This window comes from Gymnoscopelus microlampas (assembly GCF_963454915.1).
Source record: "Gymnoscopelus microlampas genome assembly, chromosome: 4".
NCBI classification, from domain to species: domain Eukaryota; kingdom Metazoa; phylum Chordata; class Actinopteri; order Myctophiformes; family Myctophidae; genus Gymnoscopelus; species Gymnoscopelus microlampas.
Genome location: NC_139941.1, coordinates 57,281,351 through 57,302,799, shown reverse-complemented (window position 1 = coordinate 57,302,799; position 21,449 = coordinate 57,281,351). Strand labels below are relative to the sequence as shown.

Here is a 21,449-nt window from a genome sequence, read left to right as displayed (position 1 = left end):
TAAAAACAGGAGAGGGGATCCCAAAGTACAAGCAGGCCTACAATATGGCTTACATGTGACAGGAAAGGGTTGCAACCAGGCCTGGAATTTCGTCTTATTAGGGGCAAGGCCACTTGGCCTTTGAACACGTCCATTTTTTGAGCGCACTAAGGCCAAATACCAGGGCAGGAAGGCCATCAAATAAAACAAGATTTTAGTCCATTGAAATAATGAATTGAATTTAAGGGTTTAAATGATCTGACCCTGCACCAACCAAAGTCACTGGATTGGTTTAAAGATGGGGACTCAGGGGAGTTAAGAATTCAGAATCTCAACAAAAGACACTGGTGTCTACATGACAAGAAAGAGACACTGGTGTCTACATGACAAGAAAGAGACACTGGTGTTTACATGACAAGAAAGAGACACTGGTGTCTACATGACAAGAAAGAGACACTGGTGTCTACATGACAAGAAAGAGACACTGGTGTCTACATGACAAGAAAGAGACACTGGTGTCTACATGACAAGAAAGAGACACTGGTGTCTACATGACAAGAAAGAGACACTGGTGTCTACATGACAAGAAAGAGACACTGGTGTCTACATATTGACACGAAAGAGACACTGCTGTCTACATGACAAGAAAGAGACACTGGTGTCTACATGACAAGAAAGAGACACTGGTGTCTACATGACAAGAAAGAGACACTGGTGTCTACATGACAAGAAAGAGACACTGGTGTCTACATGACAAGAAAGAGACACTGGTGTCTAAATGACAAGAAAGAGACACTGGTGTCTACATGACAAGAAAGAGACACTGGTGTCTACATATTGACATGAAAGAGACAGTCAGCTGGGGCATTAAGGCCACTGTGGCCTCAGGGCATGCCATTTCCTTTAGGGGCACAAGGCCAAACTGAGGTGCAACTACGGCCATGGCCTTTGTGGCCTCCCTGAAATACCTGCCCCGGTTGCAACTAGGATTCAAATCAGATTAGTTTGAAGGAGCCCAACATAGAAGGTTGTCATAATGTGTCTATAGTCTACATAGTGACAGATTGAGTGAATGGATGGTGAATAGTTTTCCACTCATCAAATCCATGGTGTGACCTTTGACCTCCCCAGAGAACCTGTCGGACCACAAGGGTCACATCCTGCAGTCCTGTGACGACTGTCTGCTGTGGACCGACACCTTCAGGAACGGAGACGTCACCGGGAGATACATCCTGCAGTTCAGTAAGTTTCACTAGAAGATACGTAAGAAGAAGACTCTCTGTAGAAATGTAAGAATCTTTAATCATGTTGAAGATGTGCAGCAGCAGTCTACCAGACAAACGGCCATGTTTCAGCGTGCAGGCCTTCCTCAGTGTTACGAAGGCCAGCCTTCCGAAACGACAGGTGTTTTTTTTTCTCTGAATTTAGAGTAGACAATCATTTTAGTCTGTTTAACTATAACATGAATTCCCTCTCAGCGCGGACAGTCTGTTTAACTATAACATCAATTCCCTCTCAGCGCGGACAGTCTGTTTAACTATAACATGAATTCCCTCTCAGCGCGGACAGTCTGTTTAACTATAACATGAATTCCCTCTCAGCGCGGACAGTCTGTTTAACTATAACATGAATTCCCTCTCACCATGGACAGTCTGTTTAACTATAACATGAATTCCCTCTCACCATGGACAGTCTGTTTAACTATAACATGAATTCCCTCTCAGCGCAGACAGTCTGTTTAACTATAACATGAATTCCCTCTCAGCGCGGACAGTCTGTTTAACTATAACATGAATTCCCTCTCAGCGCGGACAGTCTGTTTAACTATAACATGAATTCCCTCTCAGCGCGGACAGTCTGTTTAACTAACATGAATTTCCTCTCAGCGCGGACAGGAACCATGGAGCCCAAGGACGTGGAGGTTTTTAAGAAGCAGGTCGTCTGTCTCAACTTCCCACAGAACTACCACAGCTCTGATGGAGATACAGGTCTGTTGCAATGCATACACACACAAAAGAAGCAAATAAAGTACCAAGTATTTAATGTTTAAGTCGTTAAATGTCTGAAATGAACAACAAATATTAATTTACACAGCACTCCCCAGTTCAAATAGTATTATTTTGAGGATCCCCAGTTCAAATAGTATTATTTTGCGGGGTCCCCAGTTCACATAGGATTATTTTGGGGGGTCCCCAGTTCACATAGGATTATTTTGGGGGATCCCAAGTTCACATAGGATTATTTTGGGAGGTCCTCAGTTCACAAAGGATTATTTTGGGGGGTCCCCAGTTCACATATGATTATTTTAGGGGGTCCCCAGTTCACATATGATTATTTTGGGGGGTCCCCAGTTCACATATGATTATTTTGGGGGGTCCTCAGTTCACATATGATTATTTTGGGGGGTTGCTGCCTGAAAAGGTTCAGAACTCCTGGCATAAAAGAAGACAGAAAAACAAACACTGTGGGCCTTCATCAGACCATGTGTACGTTACAGAAGTAGCCACAAGAGGGCACCACTACTGCATCGCATTACCATAGAGGTATATGTAGCACCAGTATAAAAATGTTATATACATGTGAAAACTTGTGAAACGGGACATTCTGCATAACGAGTGCTTTCTACTTTTGGTACTTTAAGTACATTTTGATAACAATACATTTGTACTTTTACTCTTGTAAACTTTCACTTAAGTAAAAAGCCCTAACCCTGTGAGTATTTTCCACCACTGCTCTGTTTGTCTCTGTGTTGCAGAGCTGTGTCCAGACAACCAGGAAACCACGGACTGAACAAACTATGAAGATATGGACCAACATGAATGTTTTATAGCACTGCCTCTCAAACCTTCTCAAGTCAAGGACACCCCAAATTGATATGTTATTTGGACGCGGACCCCCATCTCAAATATTTTGTACCAGGGACCTCCAGAAGAGAGGATTTATGTAAAAGAAAATTGCAGATGCACAACTTTGCAGCGTGGCACAAAGTGACGCACTTTGAGCTTGTAGATCTGCTATTTTTTGGTTATTACACGGCCACCGGTCAATCGTTGAATTCAGCGGTGTGTTATTTCTGGATAATAACCGATGAACACTATAACAGACCTCTGCCTAATCAAAGACTCAGAGCACCTGCTCATATCAACATGTCTAATCAAAGACTCAGAGCACCTGCTCATATCAACCTGTCTAATCAAAGACTCAGAGCACCTGCTCATATCAACCTGTCTAATCAAAGACTCAGAACACCTGCTCATATTAACCTGTCTAATCAAAGACTCAGAGCACCTGCTCATATCGACCTGTCTAATCAAAGACTCAGAACACCTGCTCATATCAACCTGTCTAATCAAAGACTCAGAGCACCTGCTCATATCAACCTGCGCTGCTTGATGTTATGCTGTATCCAACATGACAGCCATGTAAACAAACACACCATGTCCTTTACAACTAAACGTTGCTCTCAAGAATGTTTTTGAAAACATTTGAAGCGAGAAATAGACGATGCAGTAACCAAACATGCAGTCTATTTGAACAATTTCTTTGTTTTCCGAGGCGACCGTGTCCGCCCAGTGCAATACTTATGGAATACTTTAATTGCCATAAGTAAGGAAATACTTCATTTTGTTGTTAAATTTGGGTCAATGTATTAATTAATGTATTAAGTAGCCGTGTAATAAGTGGGATAATTGACTGGTAGCTGGTCATTATTGAAAAATAAAGACAGGGTGATTATGCACCTCAGCTCCGTGTCGGTGCATAATCACCCAGTCGGGATTTATTTTCTAATGACCAGCTGCCAGTCAATTATCCCTTGCATAGCCAACGTATAAAATATGGATGAAGTGGTTGAAATTATTGTGATGCTTTATTAACACATTTGGCTGAATGTCATGAATTTTGATCGTGGTTCAACTCTCCTCCCTGGAAAACTGATCATTAATGTTGCTTTTTGTATCATTTATGAATTATGAACACTTACTGGCCTTTAGGAGCCGATATCGTTGTTGTCAGGCTGAAACCTCTTATCTCTGTTCTAACTTTTTATGTTTTTCCGTAAATTAACGTCCTTGATTATACCACAGTGTCACACAAAAGCATCAAAAGTAGCAGATCTACAAGCTCCAAATGCGTCTGAGCTTGTAGATCTACTACTTTTGATGATTTTGAATTGAAGTTTCCACTGGACAGAGACCATACATATATTTATATATCTCAACTAAAAACGTAACAATAATGAAGTGTGTTTTCACTGCAGTACTAAAGGTTCACATCATGTTTTATGTTGTGTACTTAACATCCTGTTTCTTTCTAATAAAACATTTATATATCTGGTATACTGTACAACACTGTGTGTGTGTGTGTGTGTGTGTGTGTGTGTGTGTGTGTGTGTGTGTGTGTGTGTGTGTGTGTGTGTGTGTGTGTGTGTGTGTGTGTGTGTGTGTCAATAATAACTGAAGAGTGGGTCGTATTATTTCACAAAGCTGTGGAATTTTTATTATAATAACCTTGCATCTCCACATTTAAACTTTTCATGTGTTTTCATGTGCTTTTTTGTAAATGAATGCTCTACTTCATCATACAAGAAAAGAACGTAACGGTAATAAGTAACGGTTTCCACTGAATTGGTCAATTTGTATTCATAGGGGTGCCAGGTCTCTGTCTACAAGAGCAATAATATTCCTTATTCCTCCTTTTTTTTGTATTATAGTGAGTTCTTCCTCATCTGAGTTTTAACCACTAGGGAAACCACACAAAGGACTTACATATGAATTATAAACCCTTGTCATTGAGAATAAACCAACGTTTCAAGTTCAGTTGCAAGTATTTTTGTGAATGAAAGTTAGGTTCAACCAACAAAGCAGTTCAGTTCATCAAACTCAATTCATCACATTCAAAAATAAACCAAAAGCCAACCAGTTGATCAACACGTTCAAAAATAAACAAAAAAAGGAATGCAATATATAATTCACAAAATCACCACAACAAGGTTACGTTTGTAACCTCTCGTTTCAATCCAAATCACAACTCAATGCATTACCATCAGTTCACAACAACACACAATAAACTTCCTTCACAATTTAACTTTAATAGTCCGTGCCCACAGTGTTGTGTTCTAGTTTTTTTCGGAAGGTATACGCTACGATACGATGCGCGTGGTCGTGGGTATACGCTCTCGCGTTTTCAATGGATGAAACAGTTTTTGAAGGTATACGGTAGCGACGAAAACAAATCTCAAGGTATACGCCGTACACAGCATCTGACGGTAGAACACACCACTGCGTGCCCAGTCCTGAATACGTAAGCAGCACGCAAGACGCAACGCAACGTAAAGGGATATTTCACTTTCAAAAAAACTTTGGGTCATTTTATTATCTACTCAGGCTTTTGTGAGCCCTCCTGACAGTTTTTAAGCTGCTTGATTCACTATTTAGATATTTGATATTCATTTTATCAGACACGCCCCCTTCCTATACAAACCCATAACTTCAAACTAAATGTTAGATTCATCAAAAACAACCGTCCTTGGTTCTGGTGACTCACCCTGTCCTCCTAATACGTGAGGAGCCGTGTTTTTTCGATTACTTTTTTCATTTATTTTATTACATTTTTTTACTGTATTTCATTTTTTTCATTTTCCAAAAAAAACATTTTAAAATAAATGAAAAAGGTTATGGAAAGAACACGGTCCCCTCACACATTAGGAGGGCAGGGTGAGTCACCAAAAACAAGGACGGGTGTTTTTGATGAATCTAACATGTTAAAAATGGAGTTTGAAGTTAAAATGGGTTTGTATAGGAAGGGGGCGTGTCTGAAAAAATGAATATCATATATCTAAATATTCAACGGAGCAACTTAAAAACGGTCTGGGGGGTTCACAAAAGCCTGAGTAGACGATAAAATTACCCAAAGTTTTTTTGAAAGTGAAATATCCCTTTAATGTTCATTCCACCGAGTAGATCAGCAGCTTTTTAGATTCCCCAAATAATAAACAAACAAATCATAATAAAGTTCACTCTCCCCAAAAGTTAAACAAGAGTAGGTCTATGAGCTCAAAGGACAACGAAATACCAGTAAGGCAGGCAGCGCCGCAGCGGAGGTGATGATCTGGAACGTTTCCCTGCGTGTCAGTGTCAACAAACCATGTGTTTGTTGTTCCAGCAGGAACGGCCAGAATGTGGGGAATCACGTTGTTCAGGGTCAGATTGTGGGGTTAGTGGCTCCTTCTGTCGTGGGATTAACGTTCACTTCACGGAGGGCTACGAACACTGTTTACGGTCTAAAACGATACGGTACAAACACTGTGAGTGACGAGGGTCTGACTTCCTCGTCCTCCACACTTCACACAGGAGGCTCGCGGACCATTTCGGGCCGTCACTGTGTGTGTGTGTGTGTGTGTGTGTGTGTGTGTGTGTGTGTGTGTGTGTGTGTGTGTGTGTGTGTGTGTGTGTGTGTGTCAATAATAACTGAAGAGTGGGTCTTATTATTCCACAAAGCTGTAACATGTTTATTATAATAACTTGTATCTCTATATTTAAAAATGTTCAAGTGTTTTCTTTTTCGTAAATTAATGCTCTACTTCAGGGGTCTTCAACAGGGGGTCCGGGACCCCTAGGGGGTCCTCAGAGTTACTCCAGGGGGTCCGCCAAATCTTTGTGATAGGATTATTTTTTTTACATTTTAACCACTTGAACCCTAGCATCTCTATTCTGATGAACATTAGCTGAAAATAGCAGATCTACAAGCTCACAACGCCTCGCGCTGCGAGGCGTTGTGAGCTTGTACATCTGCTATTTTCGGCAAAGGGGTTTAGCGTATAGAGGGGAAAAGAATAAAATCAAGTACCAACTATTGAAGGTTTAAGTGGTTAAATGTCTGAAATGAACAAAAAATATTAATTTACACAACACCGATGATAGTCAATGAAGCTATCTATGAAATCTATTGAAAAGTTTAATCTGCAACACAATTGTATGGAATGTATGGGGGTCCCTGCTTCGTCTCTCTCTCTCAGCTAAGGGGTCCCTGCTTCGTCTCTCTCTCTACTAGGGGGTCCTTGGGCTGAAAACATTGAAGACCCCTGCTCTACTTCAACATACAAGAGTGTCACCCCAAAAGTAGTGAAAATTGCAGCTCACAACGACACGTTGTGAGCTTGTAGATCTGCTATCCTTGAATTCATGGAGCCAATAATATGATGACCGGTGGAAAGATGCTAATGTATCCGGTAGGAGAATTTGTGTCTCCTACCGGAGAGACCACCGGTAATCAAATTATTGACTCAGGAATGAGACAAAAACAAATAAATCTCCATGAATTCAAGGCTTCATGGGGTGTAATTGATAGAAAATAAGTACTTTTTTGGGTGAACTACTCCTTTAAGCCATTTAGACCTGAGACCGATTCTAAAAACACCTTCTAAATCCTGACCTAAGTTTTCTGAAAAACTTTAAATATGGGGTTCCCGCCCAAAATGGGTTAAAGGGGGCTCAAGACCGCGCCCCTTTATCCATCTGCTAAAAGTGCTCTCTCTCTCTCTCCAGATATTTACTAAATGGTGAAAGAAATGTAAACGCCTGCTTTAGTGCTTTCCATGTGGTACCTAAAGGCAGCGTTCAAAAGAATTGCCTTTCCAAACTCTCCTGAACTTGAATGCAGTGAAATGCCCTCTGAGTATAAATCCATGCCGTACGTCTCATCTCTGACTTAATAACTGACACTTTCACTTTGATAACCATTCATTCTACTGGATGCATAGAAATGTCAAAAGGATTTCTGGACTGATGTGGACTCACTCACTCACTCACTCGCTCACTCACTCGCTCACTCGCTCACTCGCTCGCTCGCTCGCTCGCTCGCTCGCTCACTCACTCACTCACTCACTCACTCACTCACTCACTCACTCACTCTGTCTGTCTCTCAGGTTGTTCAACATGTCTCTATAGTAACAGGTGATGTTTAATAAAAGAATAATTCTGATTGGTTGCTGAGTGAATCAGGAAGTGAAATTCAAGTGTCGAGATTCGAGTTTCCAGTCAGAAGCCTCAGTGGTTTAACCACACACGCACGCACACGCAGCGTATGGTGGGTTCTAACGTGGACCGGGCCATATTCTTACCCGACCCCCCTCCCCACCCCCGCGAGCGGGGGGCGGGGGCGGGCTCGTGTAACGATGGCTGATAACTTGAACATGTCAATAACCTCATCCGGGTCCAAACGGTTAATTAAATCTCTCTCAAACGACAGGAGACATTTTAGGCGAGAGGTTGTCCCTCTTTATACTGTTTACCTGGCAAGAGAACCGGTTTGACGGGGAAACCGGTTTTTAATGGCCACCCATTAACAATTCGGCCGAATGCAAATAAGCCCGAGGCGTAGTTCTGTGGTTGGCTACAACAGGCTACAACAGAATAGGGTGAGGGGATGCTAATGTTGTTATGTTGATTTTTTTTTTTTCCCCTGGGGGAGCAAGGTTTTACAGACCGGGCCATGGCCCCGTTAACACACACACACACACACACACACACACACACACACACACACACACACACACACACACACACACACACACTTTTAGCCTCTGCAGGAGGGGGGGCAATATTTTGTCACAAGGGGGATGGGAGGGGGACACACACAAAAACTATTGAACTCTGACTGGTATTATTTTACACTATGGAATTGGAAATAATAGAGCATATTCACATGGCGGCCATTTTGTCATTTTGCATTGAAGAAACGGGGTGGCATTTCATTAACTTAATAATAAAATGGCCGCCGTGTGAATATGGTCTTCAGAGACCACACCCCCTTGTCACCCTGCATAATAATACATATGTGCAGAGTAGACCAGTGGAGTGGAGAGCATCTTATTTGGGTTTTCTCTTCTGAAGTGACCAGATATTTACGGGTCCATTTGGTTCCATTTGTACACTCTCAGAGTTATGGGGGTCCTTGCAAATAAAACATTTGAGAACCACTAGTAGGACTCCTAATGTGTCATATATAGTGTCGTAGTAAATCAGAGCCATACATATTCTGAAGAAAACCCAGAGACTTGACATTCAGTAATTGGGTCTTATGATTAAAATAAGAACATTATAATGGTGTGTAAATGAACAATTTGACACGGACACATTTGTCTGTGTACGGACATATTGATGACCCCTGGGTTAGACATAAGGTGCATAAGGTACAGTATATAAATGAGGAGACATAAGGTGCATAAGGTACAGTATGTACATGAGGTTAGATATAGGGTGCATAAGGTACAGTATGTACATAAGGAGACATAAGGTTCATAAGCAGCAGCTATATACATGATTATGTGCAATAATCCACTCTGTCGTCTTTCTGGAAACAGATGATGCAACATCATATCTTTAATCTGATTGGCTGATTCTTCTAAACTATAAAACGAGTCCTCCTTCATTCTCTTTCAGACTCCAGAACTTCTCTTGAGGTAAACATGTGTTTATTCTGATCTGTTTATTATGATCTGTTTATTCTCATCTATTAAATTCGGTTTAGTTTTGATCAGTGTTGATGAAGATTACAGCCACCCTCCTCATCCTCTCCTCTGTACTTCATGTCAAAGCGATCCCAGGAAGTAAGTACATTATATTTATGTTATTATATAATATATACATTTATATATACTGTTATTATATAAAACCAAATATGAACAATGCACAATACAAACAAATGACCTGTGACACACACACACACACACACACACACACACACACACACACACACACACACACACACACACACACACACACACACACACACACACACACACACACACACACACACACACACACACACACCTCTCATGTGACACTTTGATCACATGACCAGTGTGTTTTTAAAGACACTTGATGGTTTCAGCAGTGAGATGTAATGAGGCTTAGATTGATGTTTAATGAACATGAACAGCATTTTACCAGCGACGCGGAACACACACACACACACACACACACACACACACACACACACACACACACACACACACACACACACACACACACACACACACACACACACACACACACACACACACAATTTTAGCCTCTGTCAGAAGGGGGGGGCAAGATTTTGTCACAAGGGGGGTGGGGAGGGGGTGGACACAAAAACTATGGAACTCTGACTGGTATTATTTTACACTATGGAATTGGAAATAATAGAGCATATTCACATGGCGGCCATTTTGTCATTTTGCATTGAAGAAACGGGGTGGCATTTCATGAACTTAATAATAAAATGGCCGCCGTGTGAATATGGTCTTCAGAGACCACACCCCCTTGTCACCCTGCATAATAATACATATGTGCAGAGTAGACCAGTGGAGTGGAGAGCATTTTATTTGGGTTTTCTCTTCTGAAGTGACCAGATATTTACGGGTCCATTTGGTTCCATTTGTACACTCTCAGAGTTATGGGGGTCCTTGCAAATAAAACATTTGAGAACCACTAGTAGGACTCCTAATGTGTCATATATAGTGTCGTAGTAAATCAGAGCCATACATATTCTGAAGAAAACCCAGAGACTTGACATTCAGTAATTGGGTCTTATGATTAAAATAAGAACATTATAATGGTGTGTAAATGAAGAATTTGACACGGACACATTTGTCTGTGTACGGACATATTAATGACCCCTGGGTTAGACATAAGGTGCATAAGGTACAGTATATGCATGAGGTTAGACATAAGGTGCATAAGGTACAGTATGTACATAAGGAGACATAAGGTTCATAAGCAGCAGTTATATACATGATTCTGTGCAATAATCCACTCTGTCGTCTTTCTGGAAACAGATGATGTAACATCATATCTTTAATCTGATTGGCTGATTCTTCTAAACTATAAAACGAGTCCTCCTTCATTCTCTTTCAGACTCCAGAACTTCTCTTGAGGTAAACATGTGTTTATTCTGATCTGTTTATTCTGATCTGATTAGAGTATATTTATATTGTTATATTTATATTATTAAAACATACAGTATATTTATATTGTTATACATACATTATATGTGTCTTTTGATAGATGAAATATATATCTATATTGTTATTGATAAAAATAAGCATTATGTCTGTTGATTATATACTGAATAACTTACTGTTATATTGATATATCAAATATACATACAGTTTATTCATAGTGTTATTATTCAGCCTTATTTTACACTGTGCAACCTGACTTATGATTAATACACACTAATAACACACACACACACACACACACACACATGCACACGCACGCACGTACACACGCACGCACACACGCACGCACACACACAGCTCTCATGTGACACTTTGATCACATGACCAGTGTGTTTTTAACTACATTTGACTACAATGAGGCTTAGATTGATGTTTAATGAACATGAACAGCATTTTACCAGCGACGCTGAACACACACACACACACACACACACACACACACACACACACACACACACACACACACACACACACACACACACACACACACACACACACACACACAGAGTGTTGTGTCATTTAAGCCCATATGATCAGGGCCCTTCTGGTAGTTCTAGAGTCAGGTTTACTCTACCTAACAACACTAGTAGGAGCTGGGTTAGATAATTAGTTAGGGAAAGTTAGCCTAATGTCTGACAAATCTGTAAAATAAATGCTTACCACTAGCTTTCTTCACAAACATGTTCATAAAGGTGTCTACAAACACCTCTCAATTTGTTCCAACCCAACTCCCTTGGGATACTTTGTGGGAGCCAATCAAAGTTAGGGTACCCGGAGGGCCTGGAAAAAAACCTGGAACAATTCAAATTGTCCAAAATGAACTTGTGGGATGTCTAATTATAGGTTTTCAGGGGTCCTGAATCCATTCCAACCCTTAGTTTTTAGTAAAAGAATTACTCTTGGCCATAAACGTGGCCAAGAGGTTAGGGTTAGCAGGGTCCTATCCATCAGATTGTGGTTGCTGTAATTGTCATCTTGCTTTCATATGACATGACAACATGTCAATGTGTAGCTATGATTCCCTGCTCATCTGTTTATTTTGATCTTTTTATTCTCATCTATTAAATTCAGTTCAGTTCTGATCAGTGATGATGAAGATTACAGCCACCCTCCTCATCCTCTCCTCTGTACTTCATGTCAAAGCGATCCCAGGAAGTAAGTACATTACATTTATGTTATTATATTAAAGATACTGATATAAAACTATGCTTATTATATAAAATATTCATTCATAGATGTACTCTTGTTATATAAAATACATGTATATTTATATTTTTATATTTATATTATTACAACATACAGTATATTTATATTGTTATACATACATTCTATATATCTTTTGATATATGAAATATTAGCTACATTGTTATTATTATAGATAAACATTATGTCTGTTGATTATATACTGAATAACATACTGTTATATTGATATATCAAATATACATACAGTTTATTCATAGTGTTATTATTCAGCCTCAAGGCCCAAACCAACAGGCTTTGGATCAATTATTTTACACTGTGCAACCTGGACAATACACACTAATAACACACACACACACACACACACACACGCACACGCACACGCACTCGCACTCGCACACGCACACGCACGCGCACACACATGGGCACACGCACACACATGGGCACACACACAAACACACACACACACACGCACACACGCACACACACACACACACACACACACACACACACACACACACACACACACACACACACACACACACACACACACACACACACACACACACACACACACACACACACACACACACACACACACACACACACAAATGCTGATTCTAACCTTTCATTATATTATATTATATTATTAAAACATTCACTTCAGCCCTATATACATTTAGACCATTATACAAGCTCACAATGCGTCGCGATGCGACACATTGTGAGCTTGTAGATCTGCTATTTTCTAAAGATTTTTATACATTTAAAAACTTGTGAAATGGGACATTCTGCATAATGAGTACTTTCTACTTTTGGTACTTTAAGTACATTTTGATACCAATACCTTTGTACTTTTACTCAAGTAAATTAAAAATTCTGGACATATACAGAGCATTTCTACATTGCAGTATTGATACTTTTACTTAAGTAAAAAAGTGTGAGTACTTTTTCCACCAATATAATATTACATTATATTATATAATGTTATGTTCACATCCTGACATAAATCATTATGAATCTGTTTCATAATATTATAAAAACATTTAAATCTGTTGAATAAAATGTTTGACAGGAAGATACTTCTAATATTCACCTTTAGAACCAAACATGACTGTTTAACATGATGATGATGATGATGATGATGATGATGATGAAGAAGATTGTTGTTGAATTTAATGTCATCTTTGTTTTATTTCCAGTGTTTCATGAGCAGATTAAAGTCCTTAGCTGTTCAGACACAGTTAAAGACTCATATAAAGAGTGGATGTTTGCACTGGATGGTGAAGTGTTGTTCTACGCAGACTACAACAAAGGGAAGATGGTGGAGCCTCAGCCTCCGTTTGTAGATCATATCACCTGGACAGGAGCTTATGCATTAGCTGTGGGTGATCAGCACCTCTGCAAAGCCAACCTGGACACCACTCTCACTGCCTTGAAGAAACCACCAGTGAAAGGTACATGAATACTATGAACACAATAGTTATTAACTAAAACTGTTGAATATATTTAACATTAATGAAGATGTTTAAACACGTATATTATATTAAGCATTTATGATGCCAGAATGTGGACTTCAATAGTCTTTTTCATGTGATAATGAGTGACCTCTGAGTTTCACATTTACGCTAGGCGGGGGAATAAATGAGACACACACACGCTTTGGGGAGGAGGGGGTTGAGGGGGTTGAGTGGCCCCGCCCCCTCCTGCCTCCTATTACTCTGTGGCTCTGGCTCTCTGTTGAAATCTGCCATTTTAATGGCAGATTTCACATCCTGAACCTATTTTAGACTTTATGTAGTGACATATTTGGCCGATAGGGGGCAGTTAGTCTAGTGTTGATATTATACATATGATAATAAAACTGAACATTAATGACATTTTTAATTGTCTATTTCCAGATGGATATGTGTACTATCAGGCTCAACGCTGTGTGTTTAACTCCAGTGAGCTGAAGGACATACAGTACATATACTCACTGAATTTCGATGGTGATGAGTTCCTCAGGTGGGACAGTAGAGTAGATCAGTGGGTTGGATACACTGAGTTTGGTGTGAAGAACGCAGAGCGCCTCAATAAAGATCCTACAGAACTGGCTTATAGGAGAGCACAACGAGAGGCATTTTGCAAACACAACATTGAGCTCTACTACTCCTCTGTTCTGAACAAGAGAGGTGAGCTGATCTCAGAGCAGCACTCAACACTCATCACCTCATAAACTATAACATGACATCATAATAAATCATTCTATTCAGAGATGATTAATGGTGTTAATATTGATCTGATAATGATTATAAAACATCCCTTGGTCTGGGCCGTAGCGTGACGGTCCAGGCTGGCACAGCCTGACAGCGTGTCGCGGGTTCGACTCCCGTTCCCGACAACCTTTGCTGCGTGTCACCCCCCCCCCCCCCCCCCCATCTCTCTCCCCATTTCCTGTCAGCCTACTTTCCCTATCCCTCTCTAAAAAAATAAAAAAACATTCCTTAATATTCTGAGAAACATTTCATATCCTCTTCACTTATACTGTATCCTAACACGCTGTCACACAGTGGAAATAGCAGATCTACAAGCTCACAACATGTGGTGTCACCATCGTACAGAGTATAAATGAAACATATAAATCTATTTCTGAGTGTTTTCACCTACATATAATGACCTTCCTAAAATAGAGACACCAGGATGAATGTTTTTAAATGAACTTTAAAAAGAACCATGCAGGCTAAAACACACCTCTATACACTTCATTTACCCTCCTGATTTCATATTTAATTATTGTCTTTACTAGTTTGTTTTGTATGTTTTTAATCACTTTAGTAATATTTTACAGGATTATGTGTGTTGTTTTGTTTGTTTCTACTATTTTCATGAAATGCTATTGCTTGGTTTATTTTTGTTCATGTAAAGCACTTGTCCAGGGTGTTTTAGAGAAGGGAGAAGAGTCTAGGACGTGTGGGACGTTGTCCAGGGTGTTTTTCAATTCATTCCCTATGGAAGTCACTTGGTTTGATAAAACTGACTTGCTTCGCCGCTCTCTAGCTTTACCCCCCCACCCCCCCCCCCCCCCTCCCTTAAGGCAAGTCAGTTTTGTCAAAACATGTGACTTCCATAGGAAAGGAATTGAAATGGCCTTATGCCTCACGTAAGGCATAAGGCCGCCATAAAACAAGTGTTTTAACTGTGTGAGTGAGGCCTACATTTGGAGCGTTGTCCAGGGTGTTTTAGAGAAGAGAGAAGAGTCTAGGACGTGTGGAGCGTTGTCCAGGGTGTTTTAGAGAAGAGAGAAGAGTCTAGCGTTGTGTTTTAGTTCTGACAGCTTCCCTGTGTTAGCTGATCTGAGTGAGAGGGAGGGGTTGTAGGGTTGGATCAGGCTTGAAGATATGGGGGTTTCATACCTTTGGTTGCTTTGTAGGCCAACATCAGTGTTTAGTACTCACTGTGAGGGCAGCAACTGGGAGCCAATGGAGGGAGAGGAGAACGGGGGAGAACTGGGAAACGTGAACATTTTGGCTGGTTGAAGACCAAGGGTTTTTCAGCTTTCTGGATCATTTGGATCTCATTTGGATGATATACAATTATTAATGATAATGACATGTTCCTCTGACTGGTAATGATAATACTAATAATGATAATGATAATAATAATCATCTTTTTTAGGAGTGGAGCCCAAAGTGAGACTGAAGTCAGAGACTCCCCCTCGTCGTGGTGAACACACTCACATGCTGAGGTGCAGCAGCTACGACTTCTATCCTAAAGTGATCCTGGTGACCTGGTGGAGAGGTCAAGAACCTTTGACCTCTGGTCTCTCCTATGCCGATGTGTCTGATGGAGACTGGTACTACCAGTACCACTCCTACATGGAGTACACACCCAGGTACACACCTAACAGACACCTATACATAGAAATACACACCTCTACTGGTACTACCAGTACCACTCCTACCTGGAGTACACACCCAGGTACACACCTAACAGACACCTATACATAGAAATACACACCTCTACTGGTACTACCAGTACCACTCCTACCTGGAGTACACACCCAGGTACACACCTAACAGACACCTATACATAGAAATACACACCTCTACTGGTACTACCAGTACCACTCCTACCTGGAGTACACACCCAGGTACACACCTAACAGACAACTATACATAGAAATACACTCCTCTACTGGTACTACCAGTACCACTCCTACCTGGAGTACACACCCAGGTACACACCTAACAGACACCTATACATAGAAATACGGTAGTGTAACAACAATTCCTCCGAGTCCCGACCATGTTTATCACCAGTCCACTCCAGACACAACTACGCAGCAAGCTCGTCATCGTGCACGCATGACGAACGCACACAGAGACCCGCACACGAGCACGTTATACATGAATACACACACAGGAACACACTATAACGTGTGTATCTCATTACTAAGTTTCTTCTGCCTCTTGCCTTCCTATTTTTTCTGCAATGGGGAGGGAATAGTGGAATACACAATAAACACTAGAGCGGAGGAGAGCCCAGCGGGGCATTCACACTCCTACACAAACATAGTCGAACAGTTTTTTTCCCAAAAAACGAAATATTAAAAGATCAATAGATCAAGGTGTTGAATCACGGTGTGTTTCAGCGTGTAGATCGGCTACTTTCACAATCTGTCCTAATGTTAGTGCTAATTAACAGCTGCTCACTCACTGCCAGACCGGGCGGGGAGGAGGGGCCGCTTCAGCTCTGAGCAGATCCACATGGACACACATTCTACTTCATGATTATTTTAAATATCATGAAAATATATATTATAAACTTTTCTTATTGCCTATAACGGTCTAATGCGATGGTGCCTAATTGTAGTGTGTGTGTGTGTGTGTGTGTGTGTGTGTGTGTGTGTGTGTGTGTGTGTGTGTGTGTGTGTGTGTGTGTGTGTGTGTGTGTGTTACAGATCAGGAGAGAAGATCACATGCATGGTGGAACATCCCAGCCTGACCGCGCCTATCAAGATGGACTGGGGTCAGTTACTGTAATCTACTGTAATGTGTTACACTACACTCTGTTTTAAGGGTTAAAGGATTATTCTCTATTTGTACCTGAAGGTATATTTGTTTTGCTGAAAACATTGATCAGCTTAGTTTACTAATGTCTGCAGATAATCATCGATTATAAAGGTCTTAATATAATATAATATAATATGATATGATATGATATGATATGATATGATATGATATAATGTAATATAATATAATATAATATAATATAATATAATATAATATAATATAATATAATTAATATAATATTTGTATTGTCAGATTTCTCCACGCCAGAGTCAGTGAACAACAAGGTGGCCATGGGAGCATCAGGTCTGGTTCTGGGTCTGGTCTTGTTCCTGTCTGGATTCATCTACTTCCAGTGGAAGAAACGAGGTGATTAACGTGTTTAATTAACATGTTTAATAAACATGTTTAATTAAGTATTATACTACCAGTGGAATACATTAGGTCAGATCAACAGAGGATCACATGACATGTGGAACCCTCACAGAAATGCAAACAAACAAACAAACATGTAAAGCCACAACCTAAACTGGTTTATATTGGTTTAGAACCTTAACCGGTTTAGACCAGTTTAGACGACCTAGTTAGAGGTCAAAGTGTGTTCTATGTTGTCACATTTAGCTTTATTACATCAGTGTTACATTTAGTCCTAAATAAGAGTCAAATGTTCACATTAGTTCTGATGACTGAACCCTAATGTTGTTGTGTGTACATGTATGCGTTTTATGGAGAAATACACACAAACATAGGATGTATTTGTGTGTCTGTTTAACTGTCTCTCTCTTCTTCTTTTATCAGGCCGTATTCTGGTGCCGACAACCAATGACGATCTTTAGACTCCTCCCACACACCCAGGTTCACTTCCTGTTTTTTTTTTACTAAACTTTGTTTTTTTGTTTTATGAATGAAAGTGTATAAAAGTATAAAACATACACAAAACAACATGCTTGTGTAAGAAGTGAAACAACTAGACTGATAAACCATCCCGGTCGTGTGAATTCACATTATCATGTGTCTTCTGCTTCATTTATTATAATAATGAATCTAATAATCAAATGTAATAATCAAATAATTTGTTGTATCAGACAACACTGATGACAATGTATTGACAAAGTCTTGGTCAAATGTTGTTTGAATGGACTGAGTTGTTTCTACTTTGATGGTTACTGTAGTTGCAGGGAGGCTGCGGGGAGGTTAGGTTTTTAACTAGTTTACTAATAACTTGTTCAAAGGACAACTTTGTTTTTTTACAACCAAGGTTTATATTTTAGCTTGTAATTAAAGTAAATAAAAGATGAGTGTTATTTTTTTTTCATTTACTGCTTTCTATAGTTTTAGCAATTTTCACGATATTTTTTACAGTGGGCGGGGGCATTCTGTCCGGTGGCTAAATATGCCTTTTTTACACAATAAAAAAAGGTCCTGTGGTCTCTGATGGCCAAATGTGAGTTATTGGGGCCTAGAAACAAGCTTCTGTAAATACTAATAAAGAAAATGCTGGGTTATTGTGTAAAAAAAGACATATTTAACCACCGGACAGAATGCCCCCGCCCACTAGACACACACTGTAAAAAAATATCGCAAAAATTGCTAAAACTATAGAAAGCAGTAAATTAAAAAAATGTAACACTCATCTTTTATTTACTTTAATTACAAGCTAAAATATAAACATTGGTTGTAAAAAAACAAAGTTGTCCTTCAAGATCTATTAACTATGTATAGCATTGTTTTAAATCATTAAATCATTAACCACTAACAAACATTTAACCAGTTATGAATAACACAACTAATAATTTGAGAATGATGAATTTACTATTATAAAGGAAGGTTATTCTAAATGTTAACATGTTCACACAGTTAATACATTCTGATTCTTATTGGTTTATTGTCTTTTCACAGAACACCTGGGTGTGTTTTCAGAGAAGCAGAGAGTCATCACTGCTGGTAGAGAGGAGTAAATACGTGTGTGTTCATTCAGCTTTTAAATAATCATAACAGCAGCACAATGATGACATCATCAACCTTTTTAAATAATCACAGCAGAAGCACAATGATGACATCATCAACCTTTTTCACAATGTGTAAAATGTGTCCTTTAAACAATTAAAAATGATAATTGGCTAGCCAAAGCTAATGATAATTAGCGTGCAGACTCTGTCTTTTCCTGGTGTTTGGCCCAGGTCGACATGGTTTTGAGGTGAGGTTAGGGTTAAGTTTAGGTTTAGGCATAGTTTTTGGGAGGTTAAAGGTCAGGGTTTAGGGTTAAAGTTAAGTTTATAGACGTAGTTTTAGTGAGGTTAAAGGTCAGGGTTGGGGTTGGGGCGCCACCTGGGCGAAACACCAAAGGAAGAGGGAGTCCCAATTAGTGTGGGCGGTTCATCAAATTACTTTGTCTAGTTTCTGTCATCAGAAAACACAACATAATAGTTCAGTTCTTCACTATATTGAAACATTAAATAAATGATCACACACACAATCAGAGTTCTTCATAACATTAATATTAATATCCATCTGAATGGAAGTCAGTCAGCCATGTTTGTGAAAAAGGTTTTATTATTTTATAATTGACCATAAGTCATTTATTATGTAATAATTTATAATGTGTGATAATTCATGTGTTACGATCATTATGACATCAGTCCCTGTGATGGGTGGACCTAATTCTCTAGGATGGTCTGAGGTGATGGGACCACCCAAATTAGACAATGGTGGGCTGCCATAGTCTAGGAAATTAATGGGAAACACTGATGACATGCAATCATTTATGTTAAGTAATGATTTATATGTAATCATCACTTATTTGTTTTAGCTCTTGCTCATTTGATTTTTCTATTTGTCTCATCTGTTTAAGAAAGTAGAAAGCTGATATATTGCACTTTTACCTTAGCTCTAGGTATACTCTTAGTTGCTTGTTTTAGAAGAGAATGCACTTCAGACTTCTGGTGATTAGTAGTTTTCTTGCCTACCTATGTTATTGTTGAATGCACTTATTGTAAGTCGCCTTGGTTAAAAGTGTTGCTAAATGACTGTAATGTAATGATTATGTAATCATGAGCAGGGGAGCAGATCTTATGGGGGAACATCAATAATATCACCAACAGAGAGCTAACGCTTGGATTTTAAACAAACTAATAATGTTCACAATGATTACAGTTTGTCTGACATTTAGCATTAAATAAACACCAAATCCATGTTCAATATATGAAACAAACTAATGTCAACAATAACAGAAAGGTCATGCAAACTTTACTAAAGTAAAGAACAAAATAAGTGTCTAATTCAGACAGTTTAGATATTCCTTGGTCAGTATTATTTATCTTTCCGTTTTTCAGCTCCACTGTTGTGTTTCTATCCGTTCATATTGGCTGAACTTCACTCATTAAACTAGTTAACAGCTCTGTGGACAAGTGATGATGATGAAGATGATGATGAAGCTTGTGGATGTATTTATTTGGCAGTTGTTGATGATCAGGACACACGGTGGCAAAAACAAAACCTTGAAATATGCATTTTAAATTATATAATTTATTTCTAAATACTTTGTGTCAGACATGTCCCCTCTTTCTCCCTGGGATCTGCACCCCTGACCATGAATGGTTTGAAGTTTAGCCGTTAGATTGTGGGTTTCATTTGCTTGGTTTGAATATCAATAAAAGAAGGAGAGACATTGTGTCACATTGTGTCACTTTGACTTCCACAAGGTCACACCAAACCCACTATTTACAATTTATAATACTTCTACTTCTACTCCACTACATCTCAGAGGCAAAATTTATACTTTTACTCCACTACAATTATTTGAAAACTTTAGTTACTAGTTACATTTTAGATATACATTATGACATTATGAAACATACATTAACCACTTTAGCCCTATTTTATACCTAGGCTATTTGAAAATAGCCGATCTACAAGCTCACAACGCGTCGCATCGCGACGTGTTGGGAGCTTGTAGATCTGCTATTTTCAAACATTTTAGTACTTTTACTTTTGGTAATTTAAGTACATTTTCATGCCACTACTTTTGTCAAGTAAAACATTTGAGTACTTTTTCCACCACTGGTCGTAATCTACGGCTAACTGTATAGATGGTGTAGTGGCTATTTGTCAACAATAATAAAAACTCCAAAAGGCCACTGAGGCACCAGGTAAAAGTGGATCTTACGCAGATCAGGCGTTTGTAAATTAGTCCATTGTCCAGACAAGGCAGCGAC

The 21,449-nt window shown here is 39.4% G+C and overlaps 2 protein-coding genes across 2 annotated transcripts in view; both read left to right on the top strand.

Moving 5' to 3' along the window:
• Nucleotides 1–21,449, top strand: part of LOC311044508 (H-2 class II histocompatibility antigen, E-S beta chain-like) — a 246,425-nt gene that overhangs the window by 153,251 nt on the left and 71,725 nt on the right. Inside the window, exon 3 of the mRNA XM_084056148.1 lies at nucleotides 12,056–12,139. Within this exon, the coding sequence (XP_083912274.1) occupies nucleotides 12,073–12,139 (67 nt within the window). The 5' untranslated portion in view covers nucleotides 12,056–12,072. The remainder of the gene's footprint in view (nucleotides 1–12,055; nucleotides 12,140–21,449) is intronic.
• Nucleotides 16,003–20,839, top strand: LOC311044520 (HLA class II histocompatibility antigen, DRB1 beta chain-like). Its single transcript, XM_084056165.1, has 5 exons — nucleotides 16,003–16,058; nucleotides 17,127–17,194; nucleotides 17,491–17,604; nucleotides 18,034–18,090; nucleotides 19,135–20,839. Exons 1-4 carry the CDS (start codon nucleotides 16,042–16,044, stop codon nucleotides 18,069–18,071), a joined length of 237 nt encoding a protein of 78 aa, XP_083912291.1. The 5' UTR covers nucleotides 16,003–16,041; the 3' UTR covers nucleotides 18,072–18,090; nucleotides 19,135–20,839.

What these genes read in the sequence shown, in the direction of transcription:
- LOC311044520 (XM_084056165.1), top strand. An exon ending in GCCTATCAAGATGGACTGGG is followed by an intron (nt 17,195 to 17,490) that starts GTCAGTTACTGT and finishes TTGTATTGTCAG; the next exon opens with ATTTCTCCACGCCAGAGTCA. An exon ending in CTTCCAGTGGAAGAAACGAG is followed by an intron (nt 17,605 to 18,033) that starts GTGATTAACGTG and finishes TTCTTTTATCAG; the next exon opens with GCCGTATTCTGGTGCCGACA.